Below are 25,895 nucleotides of genomic sequence, written 5' to 3' on the forward strand. Positions count from 1 at the left end.
ACCTTTTTCCGCCATTAATCGTCATCATTTTGCGATAGTCACAAGGCTTACATTATTTTTCCACAACGGTTTCCACGATTTTTTTTGCATCAGTGTGCGTACTGCTCGAATGCATTCGAGCTCCACATTTGACAGCCAAACGTCACCACTGCTCGCGAGCTCGTTGTGAGGTCGGCCATTACGGAGTGAAAAATACATATTCGTGGAGAGTGCATTTTTCTACACCAAAATAATACCATCAAACTCACGATCCATCGGCTGTAACCGCTTGATTTACGAACCTGAACGTGGCGTGCACCGTTTGGGTTAGTTTTTGAGCCCGCCAGCGAAGGCCCAGTGAGCGCACGACACATTTTTCACACCGGTGGGGGAACGAATAAGAGCGAAAAAAGATCCCAAAAAGCCAACCGAGCCAACCAAAACGCACGGACACGACGTAAGACGTCTCGCTCCCGCACGGCCCCGAATGGCGTCTTGGAATTGGTGACTTTGGGGTGGGCAGCGAGCAAATGATGAAATCTCTTTCGTCCGTCCGCTGAATGTTTCCGCAGCGCCACTGGATGCCAACGAGCCACGTACCAGCCTGCCTGCTCCTCCTTATGCTTGCATGTAAAAACATTCCCCCTGTCCGCTTGACTGTGTGGCAGGCAGGAAACGAACAGAACAAGAAAATCCTTACATCGCCACTGCGTATGGTAAAAGTGCGCGGTTCGCGGTTCCCTCGCGCAGCTGATATGACCCCCGTATGACCGTCGCCGTCGCCATCCACTTCCCGCCCTGCGTGGTGCGCCCGTTCGAGGCAAAATAACATCCGCCTGAATCGCCATACTTTGTCGTACGTAAGAAAGAACGCATATTCACTCCCTGGTGTAGCGCAGCCGTACCTGACCGCGGGCCGTCTGTATGAGTGTGCGTATCCGATGCTCGTCACCGTATAACGGTAACGCGTGGAGTGCAGCGATCCAATCCGTGGAAGCCAACCCGCGCTTACGCGTGCCTGTGTGGCGCCCGAAGGAAGCAGCGTTGAAAAAACGCGCTTGCCAACAGTTCCCACGAGAAGCATTCCCATTTCTTGAGTGTTTGTGTGCGTGCCTCAGCGTCAAATTTACCTGGGCGCCCGTGAGTGTGTGTTGGTGAGCGAGATCGCCAGTCGCGGTTTGTGCGTAAAAGCGCGTACCGTCTGTGGTGCGTAAAAGTGTCAAACGGTATGAATCGTTGGCCGTGACGCACCGGGAGTGATTGCAGATTGTGTACACATTTTCCCAAAACGTCACCGTCTAGGGAAATATGCGCTCCAACGGCAACGAAGCAACATAAACAAGGTTGCGGCGTGAATGCCACTATCGTGCGGCTGGTACGGTGCACACTTTGATGCACACGGCTCGGGCTGCATAGGAACGACGGTAGCATCAGGCGTGCAATCAACAAGGCAGACTGGTACGGCAGCAGCGCGTCATGCAGCAAAACAGAAAACGATTGTGAGCTCTCTCCGCGGCCTTGCAGATTACCTACAGAGCCACTTTGCCCGAAACATTCTCGTGCTACACTGGACCGTGTGCGTGGGCATCGTTCTAATCGTGCTTCCGGCCGACCGCGAGTACCCGATTCCGTCGGCGCCACTACCACCACCCGTCCGGCTGCAGGTCACACCGAGCGCCACCGATGGCTTCCGGTGGTAGCAACGTAACGAGCAAAAGTAATGATGACTCGAAATGGTACTTTACTGCCGAGCAGCTCGCCAGCTCGCCGAGCCGCAGGCAAGGCATGGATGCGGACCAGGAGCTCATGTACAGACAGCGGGCAGCCAACCTGATACAGGACATGGGCCAGCGGTTGCAAGTGTAAGAACGCTTCGGGTCTCGTCTTCTCGGATGCAGTGAATTTGAATCGAATTCCGTTGCCTTTTCCAGCTCTCAGCTATGCATAAATACGGCCATCGTATACATGCACCGTTTCTACGCATTTCACTCATTCACCCAGTTCCATCGGAACAGTATCGCTGCGGCTGCCCTATTCCTTGCAGCAAAGGTAAGCCCAACAATGAGCTGGGAGCGATCGGAACTTGCGTTCACGTGTTTCTGCGTCGTCCCGCCGTTCCCTTAGGTCGAAGAACAGCCGCGAAAGCTGGAGCACATCATCAAAGTGGTGCACATATGCTTGTGCCTCGAGGCGCCGGACCCGATGCGCGAGAGCTACGCCGAACAGGCGCAGGACTTAGTGTTTAATGAAAATGTACTTCTGCAAACGTTGGGCTTCGACGTTGCCATCGACCACCCACACACGCACGTCGTGAAAACTTGTCACCTTGTAAAAGGTAACGAAACCCGGCCGGAAGGCCAATCGAACGAGGCTCGCCGAAACGGGGTTTTACGGTTTCCGTTTTTTTCAGCTTCCAAAGATTTGGCACAGACATCCTACTTCATGGCATCCAATAGGTACGTGGGACACCTTCCAAACCGGTGCCGTCCGTGGACAACACTAACCCACCACCGTCGTTTCTCCTTTGCAGCTTACACCTTACAACCATGTGCCTCCAGTACAAACCGACGGTAGTGGCCTGCTTCTGCATTCACCTGGCTTGCAAATGGTCCCGCTGGGAGGTGCGTGAGTCTTCCGCCGTTCCGTCGGTTTGAAGTGATAAGAGAAACATTCACACTTATTGTCATTATGTTCCTTCCATGCGCCCTTCGGACGCTGGTTCTTGCTTCGACTCCCGGCACAGATTCCGCAGTCGAATGAAGGTCGCCACTGGTTTCACTACGTTGACAAGACGGTGACGCTCGATCTGCTGAAGCAGCTGACGGACGAGTTCTTGCACATATTCGATCGATGTCCAACGCGATTGAAAAGCAAGATGAAATCCATTCGAGCTGACCAGGTGCCGGTAAGTGGTGATAGTGGCCCTCGGGTAGTTGAAGGTGTCGTTTGAGACGGATGATTTTCGCTTTTGTGCAGGAGGAATCCGGACGACGCACGGGAAGCAGTAGTAGTGGTGGTAATGCCATCATGCCAGCCCCATCATCGTCTTCCGTGCCGCGTGGAGTCGACGAGGGAAGTAGCTCCTCATCGGTCGCCTCTAGTCATCACCGTCCCACGTCCACATCGTCCTCCTCCCATCCGCATTCGAAGCAGGGCTCAAACTGTAAGTCTTGGCCAGACGACGTTTCGATCACGATCGCCATTAACGTTTGCTCATCTCTTTTGGCAATCCTTCCCAAACTTTAGCCGATCAAATGAAGCAACAACACAAGATTCCATCCTCGTCCGGTTCGAGCAGCAGGTCGGGTCGATCAGATCGACCACCACAATCGTCGTCATCCAGTTCCTCGGGACAGCAGCAACATTACGGTAGCGGATCTAGCAGCAACAAAGGACCGCTCCCTGGGCATCGTTCCGCCGGTGGGATGCAGCAACCAACGGTAGCGAATTCTGGCTCAACGAATTCATCCTCCCAACGGGCACCCGGCTATGGTAGTGCGCACGAAGGGGGCAAAAATCGACAACCTGCCATGATGGGATCCGCGGGAGGAGGAAACGTTCCTGCTTCAGTTCCAGGCGGTGGTTCATCAGCATCGGCGAGTGCTGCTTCATCATCATCCATGCATTCCGGGTACAATCAGGCCAAAGCCGATCGTCACAGTAGCGGTGGCCAGAAGGGCCCCCTGAAACCGCAGTCGTCGTCATCCATTGGAGGATCTGCACCGTACAACAACATGAAGCAGCAGCAACAACAGCAGCAGCAATCTGCTTCTCTATTTTCCCATCCTCCAAGCTACAACCAGTCGGTGAGTGGACGTGGCAGTGGATCGAATCTTGCCTCGAACGAACCGCCCCCGGGCGGCAGTAGTCACCAGCTGAAAGCGGCACACTCTCATTCCGGTGCCACCAGCGGGGCTTCCGGGCTCGATTCGTCGTTCCGGTTGCTTGACGATTCGATAGGACGGTTAAATGATCAGATGCAAATGTGTACGCCGCCGAAACAGACCAAACCGTCGTCGATTTTCAGCCCCGATTGGAAGGATTCACAGAACGAAGGAATTGTCCCGACCGGGGGTAACAGTAAATCACGCTCTGCATCCGGTCATTATGGTGCTGGTGGCGAACGATTGCTGAAACCACCGAAGGGGTCACCAGGTGGCAAGAAGCAGCAGCAGCTGCTGCAGCACCAGCACCAGCAACAGCAGCAGCAGCATGCCGCAATGACCGCTTCGATTAGCTCGGTTGGTGGGATGGCAGGATCTCATGGAGCACGATCGGAGACAACCAAGAAGGAGCGCCGCTCGGAAGCACCTCCGGGAGGCAACAAACATCCGTCAATGTCTGCGGCTTTCGTCGACAAGAAGGGGCTCCAGGGTGGACCGTCGATGCCGGGCAGTAATCACTCCAGCGGCAGCCTAAAACGGGCACTCGATGGCAATACGCTCGGAGCGCACTTTCCTCCGACTGCCACCGGAGCGATGAACATGGATCCTTCGATGATGGCCGCTGGTGCCGAGCACAGCAAAGCGGCATCGGCTGGTAATGCACCGACCAAGCGCCCCCATTCCGGGGCAAACGAGCAGATCCGGCAGGACGATGGTACCGATTTCCGGGAGCAGAAGGTACGCAAAATGGAGTCCGTGCAAGCGACCACTGCCGCATTCCTGGCGTCGTCGGCGTCACCCTCGGATCAGCTGTTCAACTCCTCGTTCGATCTGGCCAGCACGTTCGATAAGATGGATTCGTCGTCGTTGTTTAGCTTCAACGATCCGGGCTCACTGCTGTCGCAACCGTTGCTGAGTGATTCAAAACCTTCAACACTGGCCAAAAGTGGTGCACTTTACAGTGGGGCCATCAACGGGATCGAGACGAATCCGGCGCTAGTGAGCAGTCTGTTGAAGGAAAGTTTGTTCAACGAAACGCCCAAGTTTGGCTCGTTGTACGGTGCCGGAGGAGGAGGTCCTCCGGGCATCGGCGAAGGTGGTATGACGTCCCTGCCCGTCGACGTGGGATCCAAATCTACGCTACCGCTGCCGCCACAGTCCGATCAAGCGGCGCCGGTGAGTCAAATGGACTCGAAACCGCCCATTGAGAGCGGCTCGATACTGCAGGGCAGTACGGCGGGTGTGCACGATCCTGCTGGAGGTCCACCTTCTTCCTTCCCGTGGGTGGCAGCGAACGTAGCGGTACCCCCCGGGGACACACCAGCAACGACCACCGTACCACCGATGTCCACGCTACCACCCGTTGTCACTGAAACGCCGATGGCGACCACAGCGTCGACGGCGGCTTCTCCCTCGGACGACACCGACCAAGGTGGGCATCGGTCGAAGGGTGAGAAGAAAAAGAAGAAGGAAAAGCATAAGCACAAGGAAAAGGACAAGACGAAAGATCGCGATCGGGAGGAGAAGAAGAAGCACAAAAAAGACAAAGACAAGCATCGCGATCGTGAGCACCGCGATCGCGAGCAGGGAGGGCTGGCGCCGGATGGTGGCAGTGCCGAGGGCAGTGTGGTCGGCAGTGGTCACGCTTCCCACCAGGATCCTCCACCGGGGCCGATCAAGATCAAGCTCAACCGATCGATGGTAGAGGGCGCCGCTGCTGGCGGTGCTGCCGGTCCTACCACCGGCCACGCGGGTAATGCATCGTCCGGTGCCGACGGGTTAAAGATTAAAATTCCAAAAGATCGTCTTTCCGGTGCGTCTTCACTGCCAGCGTCCACCATCGGGGCCACCGGTACGGCCACGACCGGCGGGTCTTCGTCGTTGAAGTTGAAAATCTCCAAGGATAAGATTGAACATTACAACATCAGTGCCAGCGAGGGGTCCGCTAGTGCACCGGGTGTTGCTGGTGGCAGTGTGTATGGTGTGGGTCCCGGTGTTCCCATGCCGGTCGCGGGAGGGCCCGTTGGTGGTGTGCCCCATCTGGTGGCACCAAGCGGCCTTCCGTTAGCCGGAGTGGGAGCAACTAGCAGTGGCAAGAAGAAGGATAAAGAACGCGACAAGGATCGTAAATCCAAAGCGGACCATAGCAGTCGACAGAACGGCAGTGGAGCATCCGGTGGCGGCAACCTTTCTGGCAGCAACGGTGGAAAATCTTCTCACAAGGTACGTTACGTCTGGTCCTATGAAAATGATTCTTAAACTCATTCGTCACACGCTTTCCATTTTGACAGACTTTTGCGAACGTTCAGCAGCAGCAACAGCCATATGCCATGCTCAACGCCAACCAAACGGCGACGTCGGTCCCAGCATCACTAGTTGCCGGTATGCATGGCTATCATCATTCCGCAACCGGTTTTGATTATATGCAGCAGCCACATCAGTCACTGAGTGCGCTTCAGCAGCAACAACAGCAACAGCAGCAACAGCAGCAACAACAGCAACAACAGCAACAACAGCAACAACAGCAACAATACTATTCCCAGTACGGACAGTATGGCTCCCAGCAGCAGCAACAGTATCCGCAGTTTATGAATTCGACAACCGGTGCCGGTGCTGGTAAGCTTCCCGGGCAACAACCGGGACCGGGTATGCAAGTAACGTCGCAGCATCCATCGTACTATTACGGCGGCGGAGGACAGGGTGGTGGCTCGGCACCCACCAGCCAGCAGCAGAGTGGCAAAAAGTAGGCAGCCACACGAAAAGCACACGTACACAATTTGGTGTCTGTGTGTGTTCCCTACAATTCCCGGTGGTAGTCGTGTTTCTTTTTGTTTTGGGGTGTCATGTCAGGCCTCCACACGAAATCGACCACCGTCATCACTGTCCCCCTTGTTGCTGGGAATTTCGTTTACTTAAACCCTAATTATCGTGTATGATTTTATTGCACGCATGTTTGCGATTTTATGATCCTACTATTGCTATCTTAGGTTTCGTTTTTCTTCTTTCAATCTAGACTTGTGAAGTTGCCAGCTTCCGATTTAACTATGTAGCAAATAATGACAACTCATTTATCTTTATAAAACAACACACACAAAATTGGCAAAAAGTTGTTCAGCCCCCGTTTAAATTACACCTCAATTGCCAAACAATTTACTCAACTAACGATCGGATTATCGGATTCGACGGCCGCCACGACAGCCTGCCCCCGTCGGATGCCATTGTTGCTGCATGTTTGGGTTCCCTGCATTTGTTACGTTAGAGGCTTCATATAGGCACACTTCGTAGGGGTTCCAGCCTATAAGCGCAGCCTATTGAGGATGCTGCAGTTTTCCGGGGTATGAAATCTAATAAATCGCAATCCAAAACCTGTAAATGGTTGCAAATAGTTTTCGAAAAAAAAATTGTGGGGCAGAGAGATCAACGTGTGGGATCAAACGATCATGGAATACCAGTAACAGCCGGAACGGTCTGGTACTGTGTATCTCAACACTGGCTACTCAATGCCGGTCGCCGGCAAAGAGCGATGCAAAAGGAACATCCAGAACGGAAGGAGGTGTCTGATGACCGACATTATGGGTCAAGATTAGGAAACTTCTTAGAAGTGTAACTTTCGTTCTCTGTTTTCCTATGGATGGTAAATATCGTCGATAACATTTTGCCGAAAAACAAGAGAGCAACAAGAGGACGAAATAGATACAAAATGGAATACAAAAACAAACTTAACCCTAGAGCAGAGCTAGTAAACGTAAACGATAGGAAAAATATTGGAGTCGTTGGAACGGACGGGAGCGGATGTGTGTACATATATAAGCGCATTTGGCCACAACAACTGCAAAGCAATTATCTTAGCCTTTCCGACGGTCTCGAGGGAGATTTCTGTACTGCTTCGGGCTTAAGGAGATGCGGTTGCGGAGTGACAATAGGGCCATCGAACCTACGATCGCTAGCTTGATGAGGGCTGAAGGCCTCCGCGGGCTAGCAAAACAGCAACACTTCCCGTTTGCTGGAGGGCTTGGTCTGTACCTCTTTACCAAAACGGTGGTCCGGAGTGGAACGAAGGTGGAACTAATACTACTACAACGTTGAAATACGGAAGGGCGGCACGTCGCGCAAACGGCCGATTGCCGCCGGATAAACAAATGAGCATTAATAAAAAAACTCATTGCTTCCTTTCGCACAGGAATGCACTCACTGAACCTATTACTGCTAAAAGCTATTCGTGTAATCTAACGTCATACCCAAAAATATCACGCAAGTATGAATTAAAAAGAAGAGCAACACAAAGTGAATATCTACAAATTTGAATTCGGCAAAATCGAATGTATAATCCACTTATAAATCAATTGATAACGAAAGAGCATAAGCAGCAAAGTGGTTTGGCACTAATAAACAAGCAAAACAAAAGCCCGTAAATATGTCTTCGATGCTACGCAGCACCTGCACCGTTGCCTGCGGGCTGTTTCCGTTTTGCTTCGTGCGAGATCAACGATCAACACTTTACAGGCACCGCGAACGAACGTATTCAAAAACATGGATTTTGTTTTAACCTCAATAGGTTGCCGCGCCATTTGAGATAACCGATGGTTTCCGTTACGATTCTGATCTTGCAAGACTTGCGCGCAGGCGCGTGCATGTGGTGCGTAGCGTAATGGGCGTAATATCGAGCAAAGCTTAAAAAATTGACAAAAAGGAAAAAAAATGTTCAGAAATTGAAAGAGACAGAGTACACTCCTGTTGAAACGAAAAAAAAAACACAAATCTACACAAAACACTTGAACCGATAAGTCTGAATTAGAGGGAAAACTGTAGTAGACGAAATGGGTCATAAGAACTCGGATGCGAGGCACTAGTTAGTCCATGAGAGTGAGAGCAAAGCAGTTAGTAAAGAGCGTACTAAGGCGCGACGACGGTGAGCGAAGTGTGAAGCGGATAATCGATACTGTAATGAGTTTTTCCTGTTGTTGAAGTAAAAGACACCGAACTTGTTTTGTTCCGTGCCAGGGCAGTCTGCGTCAGTGGATGCAGTGTCTTTCCTTAACCCTGACATCGAACCTTTCACACTCTACTATTAGTGCATTGCGGGCCTCTCGATCCACGATCCACGATCACTTCTGCTTGTAGCGATTACGTTAATCTGCAGCGAGAAAATAGTGTAACCCACAAATGAACAAATGAATGGTGTTTCTCTTGTTTGTCTAGAAAGCAGTAAAGGCAATCAGAAACGGAAGATAGTGCTGGCGGCACGTGGGCGGGAAAGATCGACAAAAGTGGCGGGAATAAAAACGACACACCGATGCTGCATACCCCGAATTCCTGGTGTATATTTGTTAGCCTAAAGACTGCGGTCGTATGAAATCAATATTTACCTTATTTATACCTTAACTATCTTTACGTCTATATAAGGTTATCTTTACGTTGGTATTCATTAAGTTTAAATAAAGGTAATAGAGGCCCCGACGACCTGGAACAACGAACCGTGTGTCCATGTGTTTTGATCAACTGCAACTGCCGTCCGATAAGCTGATCATTTGACCGTTTCACTTCAAAAGCGAACAGGTTGTTCGTGTCTCTACCGTCAAGCGGTGGTGAAAATCGGCGCCGCTGCTGGCCGGTGACTCAGCGCGCGCGCTCGGTACACGATTCGGCCGAACTCGCGGAACCGCGTAAACCTCAGTCAACGACGGAACGCCGAACGCGAGGGACGCACACGCGGACGCGCAATCTTCAAGTGGAGTTTGTTCGGTAACCACGAATCGAAAACGGTAAAATTGTGTGCTGTTCGCGACGCAATCGTGACGATGAGTCGCACTCCGGAACACGGGCGCACGCCCGTGTGAAGCGACGAGTGTGTGCGGGGCCGCGGGCGCCGGTTAAATACGATATTCAATTATGCATACGCTGCGGGCCGCGTTGCATTGGCGCGGGCCGCGTTGCGTTGCGAAGAACTTAGCATTTTCCACACACCGAACGGCGAACGCGTGAAGCGCAAATAGATGGACCCCGTGGCGCCCGCCGCCGGATCTTCGGTGTGGCCCCGTTTTCGTTCCGGAGCTGTTTTGTTGCGATTGTTTATGTGGCCGTTTCTTTTTCTCTTTTCAATTTCTCCCCCTGGTGATGGTGCTTCTTTTCGCGTGTTTAATGAACGTTCCGTACCTTTCTTGGCTGGCGGGTATCGGTGCGTGCGACGTTTGCATTTTTAATGCGAGCCGAGTGAGCGGAATTCAAAACTCTACTTCTTGTACACCTAATCCTACAACAGAAACTAACGGTGCACTGGCGCTCAGTAGAAACACTTTCCGCTCCCGAGGTAGATAAGGTTTTTGGGAAGCAAACACGATCGAATCGGTGATTGCTTCCGTGGCCAATCACAATGCTGCAATCAGTGGCACTTTCGGGAGCAGTTCCATAGTGCAACCAATTGTGTCAACAAACGTAGCGAGTGATACGCTTCGGGGCCTTTTGTGTGATTGTGTTGATAAGGCATCTGATGGATCCTGTTCTCTTCTTATTTCTCACCCAACCCAGAAGCAACCCAGTTTGCGCCGAGAAACAAAGTTGTGCACGTTCTGGACAGGTGGCCGTGCGCTAGTGTTGTTGCCTTTTTTTGTAATAAGCCGTCGCTTTAATTGATCTACAGGCCAATATGTCGATGAAAATGCCCGTTCTGGAAGATGACGAGCGGTTTGCGCTGATGCAGGTAAGCTAGCAGAGCTAATCCGAACGGGTTCGTTATCGAACGTGATAAGATAAAGTTTCTACCAAGTGTTCTTCGCTGACTAACGTCGCTGGTCTTATGGGTGGAGCGGAGATCGTTCGAAGCCCGTTTGATCTTCGGCTGCGCCTCAAAATAACCTCGAAGATAAGCGGCTCAAAAGTGAGCTGTAGCTTGTGTCGTCTTTTAGCGTCGTGAAAGTTGGCCTAAAATATGAAGCGCCAGTGCCTCAGTTCACGCAACGATGCGCATTGATCGATCGTACACCCCAGACGCACGTCAAGGGCCCGTTTCGTTCCGGTGAGCGGACGAATGGGATGCTACAATTAAGAAGAAAAACTTCACTTCCGGCAGTGCTTTCGGTGTGCGGCATTAGTAGTCGAAATGACGCTTTATTGCTGTTAGTGTTTGCTTTAGTGTTAGTGTTTTGTTGCACGCACACCAATGGCTGATTTGTGGCTGGCTTCTGATGATGCTTAATTGTGTTGCGGTTGTTTTTATCGACCAGTTAAAAGTGATGAGAACAGCAAACGCTATGACTTCGCATTGTTGCTTTAAAACCGCGTGACGGCAGTGGTGACCGCTCAAAGCACGGCATCTAATCTAATCACTGCAATCGACTGATACGATAATTTGCAGTCGACCGATATGATTGTTTGATATTTGAACACCCATGATACTCACATCTCGTTGACGTTCACCTTGAACATTTTTCACACACGAAAAAACAAAAAGTTCGATCGATGTCGATCATTTTTTTCGACCATAGATTGGTGTGTTCGGCTCGCCATTCTAACTTACGGGCCCACCAGGCCCGCTGATCGTTGTTCAAAGCAAGTCATCTACCAAGCGATCCAACTCGGCTCGATCGACCTCTTTCGGTCTCGACCGAAAATTAGCCGAGCAAAACCACCGACCACCGGAAGCACACAGCGGCGCTACGACGCACATATTCTTCGTTTCGTTTCGCACATAGGCCTTCGTCTCATATTTGGAAGCGAGGCCGCTGTGGACTACATTCACTTCCTTCCGTAACCTTGAGCCATGGTCGCGGGTTGGCATCACCGGCGTCCGATGTCGGTGGCGATCGGGGGTTCCCTTCCGGCACCCAGAGCACGGTTTCGCAATGAATCACACGCAAACCACACGGTTGACGGTGGTTGACTGGGTAGTTTCGTACGAGTGTGGCTAAAAATACTCCATACCAAATCTAGCGCCGTTTTGAATTGAATTATTCGTTGAAGTCTTTCTATTGGCGGGTAAGCGACGAACCCGTTCGTTGCCGGTGCCCGGGAAGATTTCATTCGAACGCTGGCGTGGCGTGGAATAATAATCAGAGCTGCTGCTGACGCATGCTGAGAGACCTCTTTTTGAACAATGTTCCTTATTAGCCATCCAGAACGCAAACTAAGGTCCGGTCGATCCGGTAAATCAACTCTGATTCGTTGGTGAATTTTTATTTCAATACTAACCACGAGTTCGAGTCTGATCGTGATCAAGCTTTAAGATTCAGTAGATAACGCGTGGCAGAGGGCAGAATGATTGAGAGAAAAACTGTAAAAGCACATTAATTGCTGGCCCATTACCGCCGATGACGACAATGACGGGAAATTGTTACCTCAACGGACACATCGGATCCGGTGTCCGGCTTACGCAATCGAAGCCACGGTCTCCTAAATGGAAGCCAGGGATCCACGCGCCTACACTGAGTGCCGGGTGTCGCGGCATGTGCCACTGATTCGCCTTAGCCATCGTCCCGATACCCGTTCCTATAATTGTGCGGCAAATTATATCAGATGCCCAGCGCAACTAACAATTATTTTAGCATTATCCACGTCAATTGATATCATTGCTGTGCTGGGTGTTGTGCGGGACACAGTACCTCTCGGGTAAGCCGGGAAGACAAATTTGAGTTCCAATCAGATCGGAACTTAAACTCAAGGACTACTGTTTCCTCCGAAACTTGGCACTCGTTATTCAACCGTTAGATCCCGGAGCCCATCAAATGTCGTTCTGGTCGTTGACCGTACGGCGACATTATGCATTTAGCCACCACACCAGACCGGACACTAAGTCAGTGTGTCATGCGGGGAGGGTGGCCACCACAACCGGCTCTTGTTGTTGCTGGTGGCGCTGGTGTTTCAAGACCTTCGAGCCGGCAAATGCTGTCTTTAAGGGTGGCCTCTTCGGTGTGGCCGAACCTCCCGCTCACCCTAACGGCGAAGCGCGCGCGCGTTATGATTTTCCTTTTCTAGCCTGAACTCACCGCGCCAGCCGATAGTCGGTCAGGGTGTACAGCTGTTAGGCTCCGGCCACCGATCGATGAACGGTGGATGCTGTTGCGCGATCTGGCCTCCTCTCTTTCTGCCGGCGCTAGTGAATGCGCTGGGTGGAAAAAGTTGTTCACCTTCAGCTGCAGTTTTCCGTGCTCCCCATTGGCCGCGCCGCGGTGGCACCGAACCGGGTTTTGTGGCGGGAATGGGGTGGGAGCATAAACATTATAATTTCTATGCTCGTTGCACCGTCGAGGCGTTGCGGCGCCGCCTAATGCGCGGGCCGGTGTTTTTCGTGCATTTTTGCGCGAATTGCCCCGGTCCGGTTCACGGTCGCCCGGTGATTCCGCCAACTGCTACAGACGAACCTTTAAGGACCGTAAAATGACGGTTAATAAAATCGGTTCGATGGAATTTCCCAACCCCACCAGACGATAGCGGTGATCACCGATGCGGCCAGTTGCGCGCTCATTTGCATACCGGCGGTCGATCGCGGTGTGGCGACATCTGAAGTAGTTCAGCGCTCTGCTAACCGTCACGAGCGGTTCATGGGCGTTCGTCATTGTTTGCTTGACCCACGAAAAGCATCTTTTTCGATTGGAATTTACAGCTTTCAGTGCTGTTTTTCAATTTCTATGGCTCTAGGATGGAACAAAGTTGCACTTGGCTCACCCGATCATTTATTATGTTTGACAGTAAAGAAAGTTTTGATTGGTTCGGTGAAGCCTTACGACGCCACAATAGACAACAGAAATAATGTTTTATCACACACCATTATCAGCATGATTTCACGCCACAGAAAGAGGCGCACGTAATGTGGCGCACGATCATGATCGTGTGGTGACAGTATCTGGTATCCTGTCGACAATAAAAGGTTCGCTTCTTTCGATCGCACCGCAACTTTGTGGCACCGCTTTTCCCACTTTCCACAGATGGCAGGTTTTAAACAAACCACACCGTGGCCCAGCGGGTTGCACTTTGTTTCGCCATTACGACGCCACTGGATATGAATATGAATTGCATAAATCGCAAACGCAATCCGGCGGGGGCTAATGAAGAGCAATTGTGCGAATTTTCATTAGCCTCCGGTCCGGTTTAATTGTGCTTAATGTTCTGCCTAATGCTGACCGTAAATGTTTTCGGTGTAACACCTTCGTTCGTTTGAATGGAGCCTCCACTGCCGAGCGCAATAAATCGATGGGTGAATAATTGGAGGAAATGGAAGTTTTATTTTTACGTCCGTTCCGGTCCGTTAAGGAGCCAAGTGACGAGGCAAAATGGTGCCCCTCAAATGTGCACGTTCATTGGTTTCGTGGCCAGCAAACAATGATCGATTTTGTTGTTTCGGGCGCAAAATGACTCGAAATGAAACGATGTTTCTGAAGCAATGATAGGCGATTTTTCGACGTCAACTCGTCAAAGTCAATCGAACGCTAGCCAAACGGCCCCACTGCTTGCCTCAGTTTATGCTGACCGATCACTACGTTTTGTCGGTTGTTCTTCCCTACACTGCACTACCGACCTACCCTGAACCTGGATCAACGGCGCAAAAACAGGCCCTCGAACGGCACAGGTTGCGCACTGTGCCCCATCAGTGCCCCATCTTGTTTGCTCAACCGTTGCGGTGCTCCGTTGTGCACGTTGCACCCAGCACCGAGGAACCTCGCCATTCGGATACCCACAGTGTGAGCACACTAAATACATCGCCCGGACCATGACGCACTAGGGGCCAAAACAGTGCGTTTTGCAGTTTGTGTTAGGCAACTCGGACACCTCCGGACTGTGCAACGGTACCGGAATGCTTCAAACAATGCTCGACCTGAAGACCCTGACACTAATGGGCTGCAGACGTACCAAAGAACCACAGACCAAGAAACGGGGACCGTTCGGCGTTCGGCTCTACATAAAGTGAATACTAAAATTAAATAATTACAGTCCTTACGACTTCCACGAAACGGTTGACCTCAAAACGTCCCACCCCCCCAAAAAAAGGCTGAAATAAAATCCGCTTAAAATTATCGGAAAATGACAAAATCTCCTTTCAACAAGTCGAATTAAAATGAACGACATTCCCTTTCACCGCATCAGAGTCTGTGCAGAGTGATTGTCTTTTTGCAAGTATTGCGATATCAGCCAATCCATTCCCAGTGCTGTCCAGGGGCAAACCCGATTGTCAAGAAGGTTCCGTTGTGGCGCCCAGTTTTCACATTCACTCCAAGCTGTCGAAGGTCCAGGCTTCCCTGCCAGAACGCTACCGGGCTTGATCACAATCACCATGATCGCGTCCCAATGACAAGCACCCAAAACTGGCGCGGTGACTGTTTTCGGCAGTCTTTACCATTTCTCGGACGCCCTTTCAAAAATAATCCAACTTTCGTTCGATTGGCCCCCCCGTCAATTTGGCGGACACCGTCGATTGCGTTCGCAAGAATTTAAACCAAACACCAGGCGGTGGCGGCGGCTGATCGGTGGCCGGTTTGCGTAAGGCTCGGCTCGCGTCTGCCATACTTGCCGCAAACGCACGCAGCAATCACGGAGGCCCCACGTCTTACGTAGGCCAATGCCAGTGGTTCCAAGGCGATCGATGTACCTGGCTGACCGGCTACTACATCCGCTCCCGTTGCTCGTTATTTGTTGACACTGACCGCCGACCGTTCGGTGAAACGATGCGTGGTTCGATTGTAAATGGTTTTATCCATCTGTAGTTGCCATAAATATGCCAAACCGAGGGCTGCACCACCCTGCCTATCGTTCGGTCATGTGTACGTAATGAAGTAATTGTGGCACAGTTCAGCGTTGATCGTTGACCTTGCCCAAGGAAACGTGGCTGGCAGCATAACTAAGCGCTGACCTTTCTGAGCGCAACCATCTCTCATCAAGTGTATCGAATTGGATGCCATCAGGTAAATCCTATCAATTTTGGGTTTGATCGGACCGTTGGTTGAGTAACTTTTTCTTTTACTTACGCTTGCGCTTTGCTCGTATCCGTTGGTTCAGGGTTTAACGATAGCGAAAGCCACAAAAGCGTCGTCGAAGATTATTAACACGCCAGACTCGCCACCGAAGTGTCAATTGTGATGCAACATAGCTGCAAGGCGAGGACTGGCGCCAGGTTAAAGGTTGATGATCTTACAGTCGTCAAGGATCTTGAGGCGATCGTTGTCACATCGTTCGAGCGACCGCCCTGAAAGGGTAGGCAATTGACGAAGGAAGTCATTCTTTGTCAGCATATTTCGACACCTTCCTGAGAGTTGATCCAATTCGAGCTACAACTTCCTTAGTTCGCCATTGACCATTTGTGGCACCGGCGGGTGTTTGCAGGCCGCATTGTGGCGGTGCAATTGTTGATGCACCGTCGAACACTTTCCGACAGCCTTCCCACGGATACTAATCGGTTGTACTGAATCGCTATTTTAATTACTCGCGCCTTCTCTCGATGGCCTGTCACGGAGGCGTTGATCAGTTCATTGTTGAATCCAGCTGTGAGCCTCATTTCTCCGGGTTGTTTTGCATAATTACTACATGAGCAACTGCGTTGCGCCTGCCCAACCTATGGTTAACCTTTGGTCCCATCCGATGGAAGGAGTAGCCCAAGAGCTGTGGGATTACTTAAACGCTGACATATGGGAACGGCTTTAGGGCCAGATTCAATGCTGTTGACGGCACACGGCATTTTGTATGCGATGTTTAAATCCCTAGCTTCGGACGGCGTCAGTTGACCTTGGTCAATAAATAAAATCCCACGAAATAAAATCGATTGAAGTGAGTTTTGTTTGCAATTTTGAATAATTTAGCTTTGTTATAGTTTGTGCCGATGAGAACGTAGAGTAGTAGTAGACCATTTGCAGCTGGTCCGTTCGGTCTGTGCGTTATCTTTCGTATTCCTCTATTTTGCAGATGCCTCTATTTGCTCGGCAAAAACGATGATTGGATCATTGTTTTCCTGACTGGTTAAATGGGCAATTATCTTGGAATGTCGATTCTATATCGATCGGCTTACTATGTGTACTTTGATTTCTATCATGTCTGCCATACCGAAATGATGTTTTGTGCAGTGCTGCTTAGCAACAAAGCAAGTGAAAGAAAGGAAAAAAATCATCGTCTCTAATTTTCGTCTTCATTTGCTAGCCGCATGTTAAGTAGAAAAAAGACATCTTGGCTAAATTAAAAATGAACATGATTAAAAATTGTACAACAAATAAATTAATAAATCCCAGATGCATTAGTAACTGGTATAAGTCATGACAACGTGCAGCGCCGCCTTCGTCGAAGCGAAGATTAATTTTCCATCCTTAACCTCATCACCCGAACAATTACTGTCTGCTGGAGAGTTCTAACGATTTTGCCTTGTATGGTTGAATCGGTGTCTAGGGTTACGCAAATTGTGCATTTGACTGATAGTGGAAGAGATTCAATTATTCACACCGTTAGCAGTGATTTACGCCCCGCGAGGGCTAAGTTCAAGTGTACATCGTCTAACATTGGAGACATTCTACCTTGGGGACAGGTCGGACATACCTTTTTTTCTGCCCAGTTCTTAGTATGACCATAACTTGTTCGGATGGTCGTAATTGCTAACCTTCTGCCAGCATACCCAACGCTGCCGAGCCAAGGTCTGCCGAGTTCAAGTTCTTCTCAAGAAATTGTGATTGAGCTGATGCAGCAGCATCTGACAAATGCGAGGGTCACTAGTGCCCAGGCACGGGTTGACATTCAATTCTTAATCCGTCTTGTACTACGATATTGAACCAAATAGCGAGATACAGAGGCAGCCTGTGGCCGGTGACCGTGTTGGGACATTTTTGAAACTCGCTAACCGGCTGGTCCGAGAAAACCAAATGCCATTGAATCTAACCTTCATTTCTGACCGCTCGCTTCTCCTTTTCTCGCTGCAGTTTCGCCGCAAGGTGGCAGACGTACTGAAACCGGAGCATGATGACTACTATCTACTGCGTTGGCTACGAGGTAAGTGTAACCGAGTGGTTGGTCGGCCTTTTACCTCTGGTTGCTCTAATGAGCCGTAGAGCTCCACTGCGTGAGTGCACGGACTGAACTGTCCGGAACCGGTTCAAAGTTGGGCCTTGTATTGATACTAATTAACCGTGGTGCGAAGAGACACATATTTTAAACTATTACCATTGTTGGTGTTGCCAGCTTTTTGTGTAGCGTGTGAGACCTCAGGGTTTTCATTTTCGTTTTCGAATTTCTTGGTGAGAACAATTTTCGCTAGAACTTTGGGTCGGTGGCAATGGCATAGCTGAGAACCTCTTTCAAGGCTTCCAAGGCAAGGCCAGGAGGCCTCAAAGATGTGATTAACAATGCAGCACACAATAATGCCTGTTTTACTCACTAGCACGCAACTGGAATCCGGAAGCGGCCGAGAAGATGTTGCGCGATTCGGTGAAGTTCCGCGAGCGCTGGAATACAGATGAGATCGACAAATGGCCGACGCCCCAGATACTGCGCGAGTACAGCCCGCACGGAGTGTCCGGGTACGATAAGGAGGGCTCGCCGATCATCATCATTCCGTTCGCCGGTTTCGACATTTGGGGCCTGCTGCACACCGTGTCCCGGGCCGATATTATCCGTATGACGATGCAGGCCCTCGAGGGCTACATGAAGCTGGCGTACGAGCAGAGTCAGAAGACGGGCAACCCGAACAGTCGCCAGTTTGTGGTGGTGTTCGATATGTTCGATTTCAACTTGAAGCAGTACATCTGGCGGCCGGCGAGCGAGGTCGTGATTTCGTTGATCAAAATGTACGAAGCCAACTACCCGGAGATCCTCAAGTGTTGCTACATTATCAACGCACCGAAGGTGTTCGCCTTCGCGTACAACATGGTGAAGAAGTTCTTGGGTGAGTACACGATCGACAAGATTCGCATCTACAAGCTGGACCGCAACAAGTGGCTGCCGGCCATACTGGAGCGATGCGATCCGGACCAGATCCCGGCGTACTTCGGGGGCACTCAGACCGACCCGGACGGCAATCCGAAGTGTGAGCAGAAGATTTGCTGGGGCGGCAAAGTTCCGAAGTCGTTGTACACGTCGAAGGAGGATAGCTTCAACAACAACCTGACGTTCACCGAGACGGAAATTCGGAAAGGCAGCAAGCTGAAGCTGACCTTCGACTGTGAGGATATGGGCTGTTTTCTGAAGTGAGTATAGTTTTTTAAGATGGTGTACGTCGAAGGGTTGATTTTTCCGGTAAACACAAGTCACAAACGGCTGGTCTGCGGAATGCCAATAATATTTGTCTTAAAGTTTCAAATTTATTGAACCGATCTACAGACGCCCATTCGCAGGCATTCGCTCTACCGTAAAGCAATTAACACGTTGTTCATGGCCATTCCTTTCGCCAGATGGGAATTCCGGACGTTCGACCACGACATCAAGTTTGGGATCAAGTGCGTCAACAAGAAAACGGACGAAGCTAACATCGAGGTACCGCTGAAGCGCGTGTCCTCGCATCAGGTCGATGAGTCCGGCTTCATCACCTGCCAGCCGGGATGCACTTGTAAGTATCGCCAGTGTCCCTGGGCGGAGTTGTTGCGGTGTTCGAAGGTTTAATTTTACTGCTCTCTTTATTCACTCAACCCCAATTAGATCACGTCCTGTTTGACAATTCGTATTCGTACTTCAAGACGAAGAAAATTCGCTACTCCGTCCTCATGACGGCACCGCTGAGCGATGTGGAGCAAACGGTGGCCCCCATTGCCGTGACGGAGGAAATGGATCCGGAAGCGAGCGAAGATCACGAAACCATCCCCTAGTCAATGTCTGGTACCTAGTAGCTTCGCCCGCGGGGTGGAAAATAGAAGTTGCAGAAAGATGCTGAACCAACTGAAATGGAAGCATTCTACACAAAAAAAAACTGTTCTCTACCAAAGATTATTTCTGGTTTTATTTCTTCCAATTTGGCCCACAAGAACGGAGAACTTTCTTATCACAACATGATTGGGGGCTTAGTACGTGAAATAAATTTGATATTGTCTTCAAACAGTCTTACAAACAGGGACAATTGAATCCGGGCCCCGGTGATACGTAACCGAAACCGTGAGCAAGGCGGTGGTCGTACACTTTCGTGGTGCAACTTCTATGCGTTAGAACATAAGACAGATTGTGTATTAATATAGACTGGTGATAAATGAAGCGCACGGCAGTTACTGTGGTACTTATAGATTTTAATTGTATCGTTTGAAATGCCGAAGGGGGTCTGTAAAATAAAATGGGTGTTAACTGTAGTCGATCAAACAAAAGATGTGGTCAAGCATCGAATGACTTTATCGTATTCCACAGAAAGAAAACCTTGGATGATGTCATCTGATTATCTTACGATAGATCATGATGGTGAATTTTACGATCAATCAAAAGGCAAATGCAAAATCAGCGTGATCGTGCTCGTTTTCAAATATTTGGTTTGAAGTTGGTTTATTTTCCACAAGCGACGAACCCTGCTCGGAATCATAATGCCCGGAATTACACTTCACCTAACAGAGAAAAATCGATGTGAGAAGGTTTCATTGCCATTTAGCACAGACTCTGGGGTACAACTCGTATCATTGCATTCCGAATCGTAGTCATTTTTCGTTTTCCGTCAAAACCCTCGTGAGGATGCCAAAGCTCCCGATTCCCGGTCACCATTCAACAATTTAAGTTCTTTTCACAAACGCAAAACGGTATGTAAATCGTGCTATCGTATGTTTGGTATATTTTACAAATCAATTTCAAATGTTGAATTCGTTTTCCATTCGGTTTTTATACAACTTTCAAGGGACACCCGGTCCACCAACTCCGGGGCCCACGCCACCCGGCGGTCCTCCACCGCCTCCACCGACCATTCCACCGTAATTGCCACCTGGTTGGCCGCCGGCACCCATCTGCTGCTGTTGCATCGGTGAGTGCATCATCGGGTTGGGGCTGGAACCGACTTGCGGGACAACCTGTGACGGAGGAACGGCATTCGGTCCTCCCATCGGTACACCCGGTCCGCCCGGACCGCCACCCTGCTGCATGACACCACCGAGCTGCAGAGAAAGTGAGAACCAGCAACAAATCAACGGTTGGCCACCAGCGGAAGCTCTAACGGTGGTGCCGTACCTGAATTGGCATCTGCCCCGGCACAGGCGGTTCGTTTGGAAGCGTCAGCGTCAGCAGAAGGTCCCGTACGGCAGGAAAGAGCGAACATTCGCCCTGCTGCAGCACGGAGCACTCGGAAAAGCGGCGCAAGTGGGCACTGACCGCACTGGTCAGCTGCGGTGGCATGGGCTCTCGCCGCTCGGCCAGCGTGGTGTGGTTCATGTTCATATCGTACACCATCGGGAGCAGCATCGTGACCGCGTCCTTCCACTCCATGTTCGGCAGATAGGGGATGCGCGTGATCTGGATGAAGAACAGAATCTTTTGGCGGTGGGACAGGATGGTCGTCGTGCCGACCGGCACGATCGGTGTGGCCGACGGTGGCATGCGTAGAACGAACTGCACGTTCCACTTGTTGCCCTGCCCCAGCTCGGGCATCAGATCGAGTCGCATAATTTGGATAAAATCCATCAGCACCTTCGCCGGAAGATTGAGCATTCGCGTAAAGCTCGTCATAACCGCCGGCCGGTACGGTGGGGCCGCAACCCGTTGGTCGAAGAACTGTTCGAGAACTTGCAAATCTTCCACCGCCCACTGGTACGGCACCGGTTTGCCGTCCATCATCGGGTTCCCGCCGCCCATCGTCGGCAGCTGAATCGCCTTCAGGTGCAACGATTGCATGTGGTTCGGGTTCAGGAACACCTGGTACTGCAGACAGTCCGCTTTAAATACCACGACCCCCGGTTCGTTCGACGTGATTGCCATCAACTGGGTGAGACAGTGAAAGTTGTGAGGTGAGCGTCATATCACGGCCACGATCACGATCCTATTACTTACGCTGTCTTCCTGATGAATGATGCGCTGCAGCTGGCGACGCATAAAGACCGAGCCGAGGAAACGCTCGAGAGGGCTCAGCTCTGGGCCGGGAATTTCCTTCTGCGGATGTGGCGTCGCACGGCAAAGCGTATCGAGCGCTTCGTAGGTCAACAGCGTCGGAATGGCTCCGGCCCACGATCGCGCCGGAATGACGCGCGACGTGTAATGGTGAGGCGCTAATGACAGGGACAGGGAAGAGGAAATAAAAATCTGCCCCCAACGTGTGGCATACTCATGAACGTACTTTGGGCTTTGTGTTCCGGGCTCTGACCAGGCCTTGGTGACGGGCGTGGCATTCCGGGGGAGCCGGGCCAGTTGGAGGCGGCCGGGGAGAGGGCCGCAAATGGGCTGCCGTCGGTGTGGGCACCCTGCATGTACGCGAGATTACTTGGTCCCGGTGAATGGGCCGCCATCGGGCTGGGCTGGGCGTTCAGTGGCGACGATGGCATCAATCCGCCACCACTCGGCGAAGGGTGTGGCATGTGCGAGGCCGGTGGGGAGGTCATGTTGAAATTGTTCATATGACCACCCTGGCCACCCTGTCCGCTGCCAGGGCCACCACCCTGTCCACCGGGTCCGCCACCTGTCCCAGCTCCACCACCGCCACCGATCGGGTGCGGACTGGCCGGTGTGTGAGGATTGGAACCGGTGGGCGGCGTGAGGGGTGCCGCGAAGCGCAACCCCGGATCACGGGGACTCTGTGGACCGCGCATGCCACCTGTTCCGCCACCGAGAAAAGTGTTCGATCCAACCGATCCGCTTCCGACTGCACCGCCACCACCGGCGGCAGCGGCATGGGACGGATCTTCCATCGTGACGGGCGAAGGAGGATTATCGTCTTCCGATTGGGAGCGTCTCCGGAAGACGGCCGACTCGTCGACGTACTTCGAGAGGAACCCTTTCAGGCCCTGCGTCGGGGTAAACTCCTCGACGACGTGCGTACGATCGAAGCGACTGTACGCTCCGTCCCGGACCGTACACAGTCCGCCGCCCCGGAAGCGCACCTCGAGACAGTAAACGCCTTGAAACGAGATCCGCAGCAACGTGGGCGACTGTGGGATGATGCAGAACGAGAGAACCGGAATCTTGGGCGACTGCAGGATGGCAAGGTGCGGGATGATCGGCAGCTTGGCGATCGAGCTGAGCGGTTGGTACGTTTCGTGCAGCATGTGCACGATCTGCGCCAGGTTGTAGTTGTGGTTCAGGTGGGCCTGCAGCTGATCGCGCATCATAGAGTGCGCATTGATCGCACTGTTGCCACCGGTGAACACGAGCTTAAACTCTTTCGCCTCCGTGTCCCAGCAGATGTTCACGTTCACCTCCTTCTTTGGGCCGTACGCCAGCAGCAGGTTCGTGTAGCTGTACGACTTGATCGTCACCATGCTCTGCAGATTGTACTTTTCGTTGCCCAACTGCTCGTGAAACTCGTGCACGAGCGTGTAGAGGTAGACGATCTTCGACCAATCGTTCAGCAGTAGATCGACCACCTTGGCGACCGAGTCAACGGGCAGCATTTCGTACTGCAGATAGACGGCCCGGCGCATACCCTGCTCTTTGTGGTGCAGGCTGGGCAGCGGGGACCCGTAGAATACGAGTTCCGTCGTCCAGAGACGTGTCTGGTTGCTCTTGTTAACCTGCGCCCGGACCGATACCGAGAGCAGGCGTTTGAGAAGTGCATTCCACACCTGCTTGTCGATCGGTGGGACGTGAACGGTTTTCGGTTCGCCCACTGGCTTCCCGTCCGGTCCGGTGGCCGAGCCTTGCTGCGCTGGGTGCGAGTGCTGTTGAGATTGTGACCCATGTTGGGTTTGTTGCGCCGTTGCCGGGATTTGGGGCGGTTTGGGTTGAGGCAACGTCAGTAGCTTCAGCACCAGCGATGTGGCATTCGCTTCCACCTGCAGGCCACCGTGCGGTATGCGCCGGTTAGAGAACTCTTTCGCCAGTGCCACGAAAGGTAGCTTTTCGTCGCACATCGCCACGACGTGAGCCAGTTCTGGGATAAAGTACGCCGGATAGATGGTTTTCTGTTGCTTCATCGGCGGCCCCAAAGCGCTCAACGCCAGTTCGGTCGATTGAAGTTTGCGCTTGCTGCACCCGACGGCTGGCGTCTCGTCAATCGGTGTCCCTGGACCGTGCGTCGCCACGAACGTATCGAACTCGATCAGCGACAAAACGCGAAGATACAATTTGGGCATACCGGCTGCACCCGTTTCATTTGGGCCCGAACCAGCCCCTTGTGGGGCATCTGGGAGTCCCGTTTGTCCCTCCTCAACGGACGATGGTTTCACGAGCACCACGTAGAAGGAGTAGGTCATTTCGTTTGGGCAACTTTTCTTCTCTTTCAGCTCCACAATCTGTGGACGGACGGAAAAGCAATAAAGTTAGGCATAGCAGCCTCACGATCATGATCACGAAGGATGTGCACTTACCAGGATGACGTTGGCATGGCGGTAAAGTTGAATGAATACTTTGTGTGGTCCCATGCGTGTGATCGGATGATTCGGCGGAAAGACCAACGGCAAGCGGTCCTGCGTGGTCGCCGGTAGGTGCTGCAGAGTCTTCTCGCACCGTCGCTGCGTGATCCAGTAGCGGAGCTCCGAGATCAGATGCTGCAGCTTGGACCAATCGTTGTTCAGGGCGTGCTGCATGTCGGGCATGATGGGACAGTCCAGGTGCTTCGGAACGTGACATCGCAGCATACCGGTGTGCGTGTCGACTGTAATGTAGATGTGCTCGGCCCGTAGGCACGGATTCAACACCGGCACCGTCAGCATGGCCGGTGTGCCGTGAATGTTGTACTCCACGTCCTTCAGGAAGTGTTGCAGCTCCGTCTTGACGTCGTTCAAACGGGCCAACGAGCGTACGTAGACCGTGTGCACGAGCAGCCGCTCCATTGAGAGCAGATCCGAACGAACGGCGCGATCGGCAATGTCCGCTTCCTTGCTACCGATCGAGGGCACGTGCAGAATGGCCAGCTGTTTGGAGCAATCGTTCGGATCTGTCTGGATGGTCAACCGGTAGCCGAGCTCCGATTTTGGGTCCTTGTTCGTTAGCTCGCGCCAGTAGGAAACGGTTAGCTTCGAACCCACGATATACTCGTCCACGTGAATGTGGTCGTCCAGCCGGTCCCGTATCAGGCGGAGCGTTTGCGTGTAAAGCACCTCGAGCTGCAGCGATTGGCAGAAGTAGTGCAGACACGAGTACACTTCGGCCAGCGCATCGATGCAGTCAACGATCCGGCCCTGGATCAGCTGGTGGATGTAGTTCACCTGCAGCGGGTGGACCAACGCCTTCCCGTCGCCCGTTTCCTTGTCCTCCACGAGAAAATCAATGTCCAGGAGGCGCCACGGGACAGTCGGCGCATCACCCATCACTGTCAGCGATACCTCAAACTCGTGGTCCACCTTGAACGTGACGCGCCCATTCTCGATGCGAAACTTTCGTAGCTGCGGCAACAGATTCCCCGTCACCAGCCGGTGCTGGATGACCTGGTTGAGCCGCTGCAGCGTTTGGCGTTTCTCGGCCGGCGTAATCGGATCCGGCGGCACGATGCGCTCGCGTATGATCGACGGCAGCCGGGAGTAGGATCCGGTGGTCAGGATTTCGACCGCCGCCGGAATGTGAAAGTTCGGAAGCCGCGCGTGCACGAGGGTTTCACGGGCCACCCGCGACAGCATGTCCGCCGTGTCGATGAACAGCATCGACTGTTTGTCCAGGAAGCCCATTATTTTGGCCGACTTGTCGACCTTCGAGGCCGAGTTGGCCCACTTCACCAGTGCCAGCAACCGAATGAACAGCTGCCGTGTGCTGGCGGAAAAATTGTAGATCTCAATCTTCCGATCCATATCCGTTTTGCGTGGTAACCTGTGATCGAAGCACGGAATCGTGAGCACGGGACATAACGAAGAAGCGGTCGGTCCCGACCGGATGTACTTACAGCTCTGCGAGAACCGTTAGCTCGTGGTAGGTCCGTTGGATGATGAAATCGATCAAACGACCCAACGGGATGAGGTTCTGCCGCTGCGCCATCTCCTGCCCCGTGGGGATGAAGCTGGTCACCGCTCCACCCTGTTCCAGCGGTTGCGGAGCCAT

At 52.1% G+C, this 25,895-nt stretch overlaps 3 protein-coding genes across 5 annotated transcripts; 2 read left to right on the forward strand and 1 right to left on the reverse strand.

The window, feature by feature from the left end:
* Positions 1 to 1,662: 1,662 nt before the first annotated feature.
* On the forward strand, positions 1,663 to 9,279 carry LOC131206352 (cyclin-T). Its single transcript, XM_058198876.1, has 9 exons — positions 1,663 to 1,841; positions 1,911 to 2,028; positions 2,104 to 2,314; positions 2,390 to 2,435; positions 2,510 to 2,600; positions 2,723 to 2,884; positions 2,956 to 3,142; positions 3,226 to 6,086; positions 6,155 to 9,279. Exons 1-9 carry the CDS (start codon positions 1,663 to 1,665, stop codon positions 6,608 to 6,610), a joined length of 4,311 nt encoding a protein of 1,436 aa, XP_058054859.1. The 3' UTR covers positions 6,611 to 9,279.
* A 266-nt stretch (positions 9,280 to 9,545) lies between these two features.
* Positions 9,546 to 20,060, forward strand: LOC131216096 (SEC14-like protein 2). Of its 3 annotated transcripts, none has more exons than XM_058210502.1 (6): positions 9,546 to 9,625; positions 10,389 to 10,560; positions 17,744 to 17,813; positions 18,202 to 19,006; positions 19,211 to 19,365; positions 19,455 to 20,060. In XM_058210502.1, exons 2-6 carry the CDS (start codon positions 10,507 to 10,509, stop codon positions 19,619 to 19,621), a joined length of 1,251 nt encoding a protein of 416 aa, XP_058066485.1. In that variant the 5' UTR covers positions 9,546 to 9,625; positions 10,389 to 10,506; the 3' UTR covers positions 19,622 to 20,060. The 3 variants fall into 3 exon arrangements, with proteins under 3 accessions (XP_058066485.1, XP_058066486.1, XP_058066487.1); XM_058210503.1 differs by having other exon boundaries at positions 9,558 to 9,625; positions 10,392 to 10,560; XM_058210504.1 differs by having other exon boundaries at positions 9,558 to 9,605.
* Positions 20,061 to 20,448: 388 nt separating this feature from the next.
* LOC131206649 (mediator of RNA polymerase II transcription subunit 14) lies at positions 20,449 to 25,895 on the reverse strand. The gene is made up of 6 exons (XM_058199308.1): positions 25,741 to 25,895; positions 24,233 to 25,667; positions 22,048 to 24,157; positions 21,765 to 21,979; positions 20,949 to 21,695; positions 20,449 to 20,875 (listed from the first exon to the last, which is right to left on the reverse strand). The coding sequence occupies exons 1-6, from the start codon at positions 25,893 to 25,895 to the stop codon at positions 20,618 to 20,620; spliced, it is 4,920 nt and encodes a 1,639-aa protein (XP_058055291.1). The 3' UTR covers positions 20,449 to 20,617.

This window comes from Anopheles bellator, chromosome 1, assembly GCF_943735745.2.
Source record: "Anopheles bellator chromosome 1, idAnoBellAS_SP24_06.2, whole genome shotgun sequence".
Lineage (NCBI taxonomy): Eukaryota > Metazoa > Arthropoda > Insecta > Diptera > Culicidae > Anopheles > Anopheles bellator.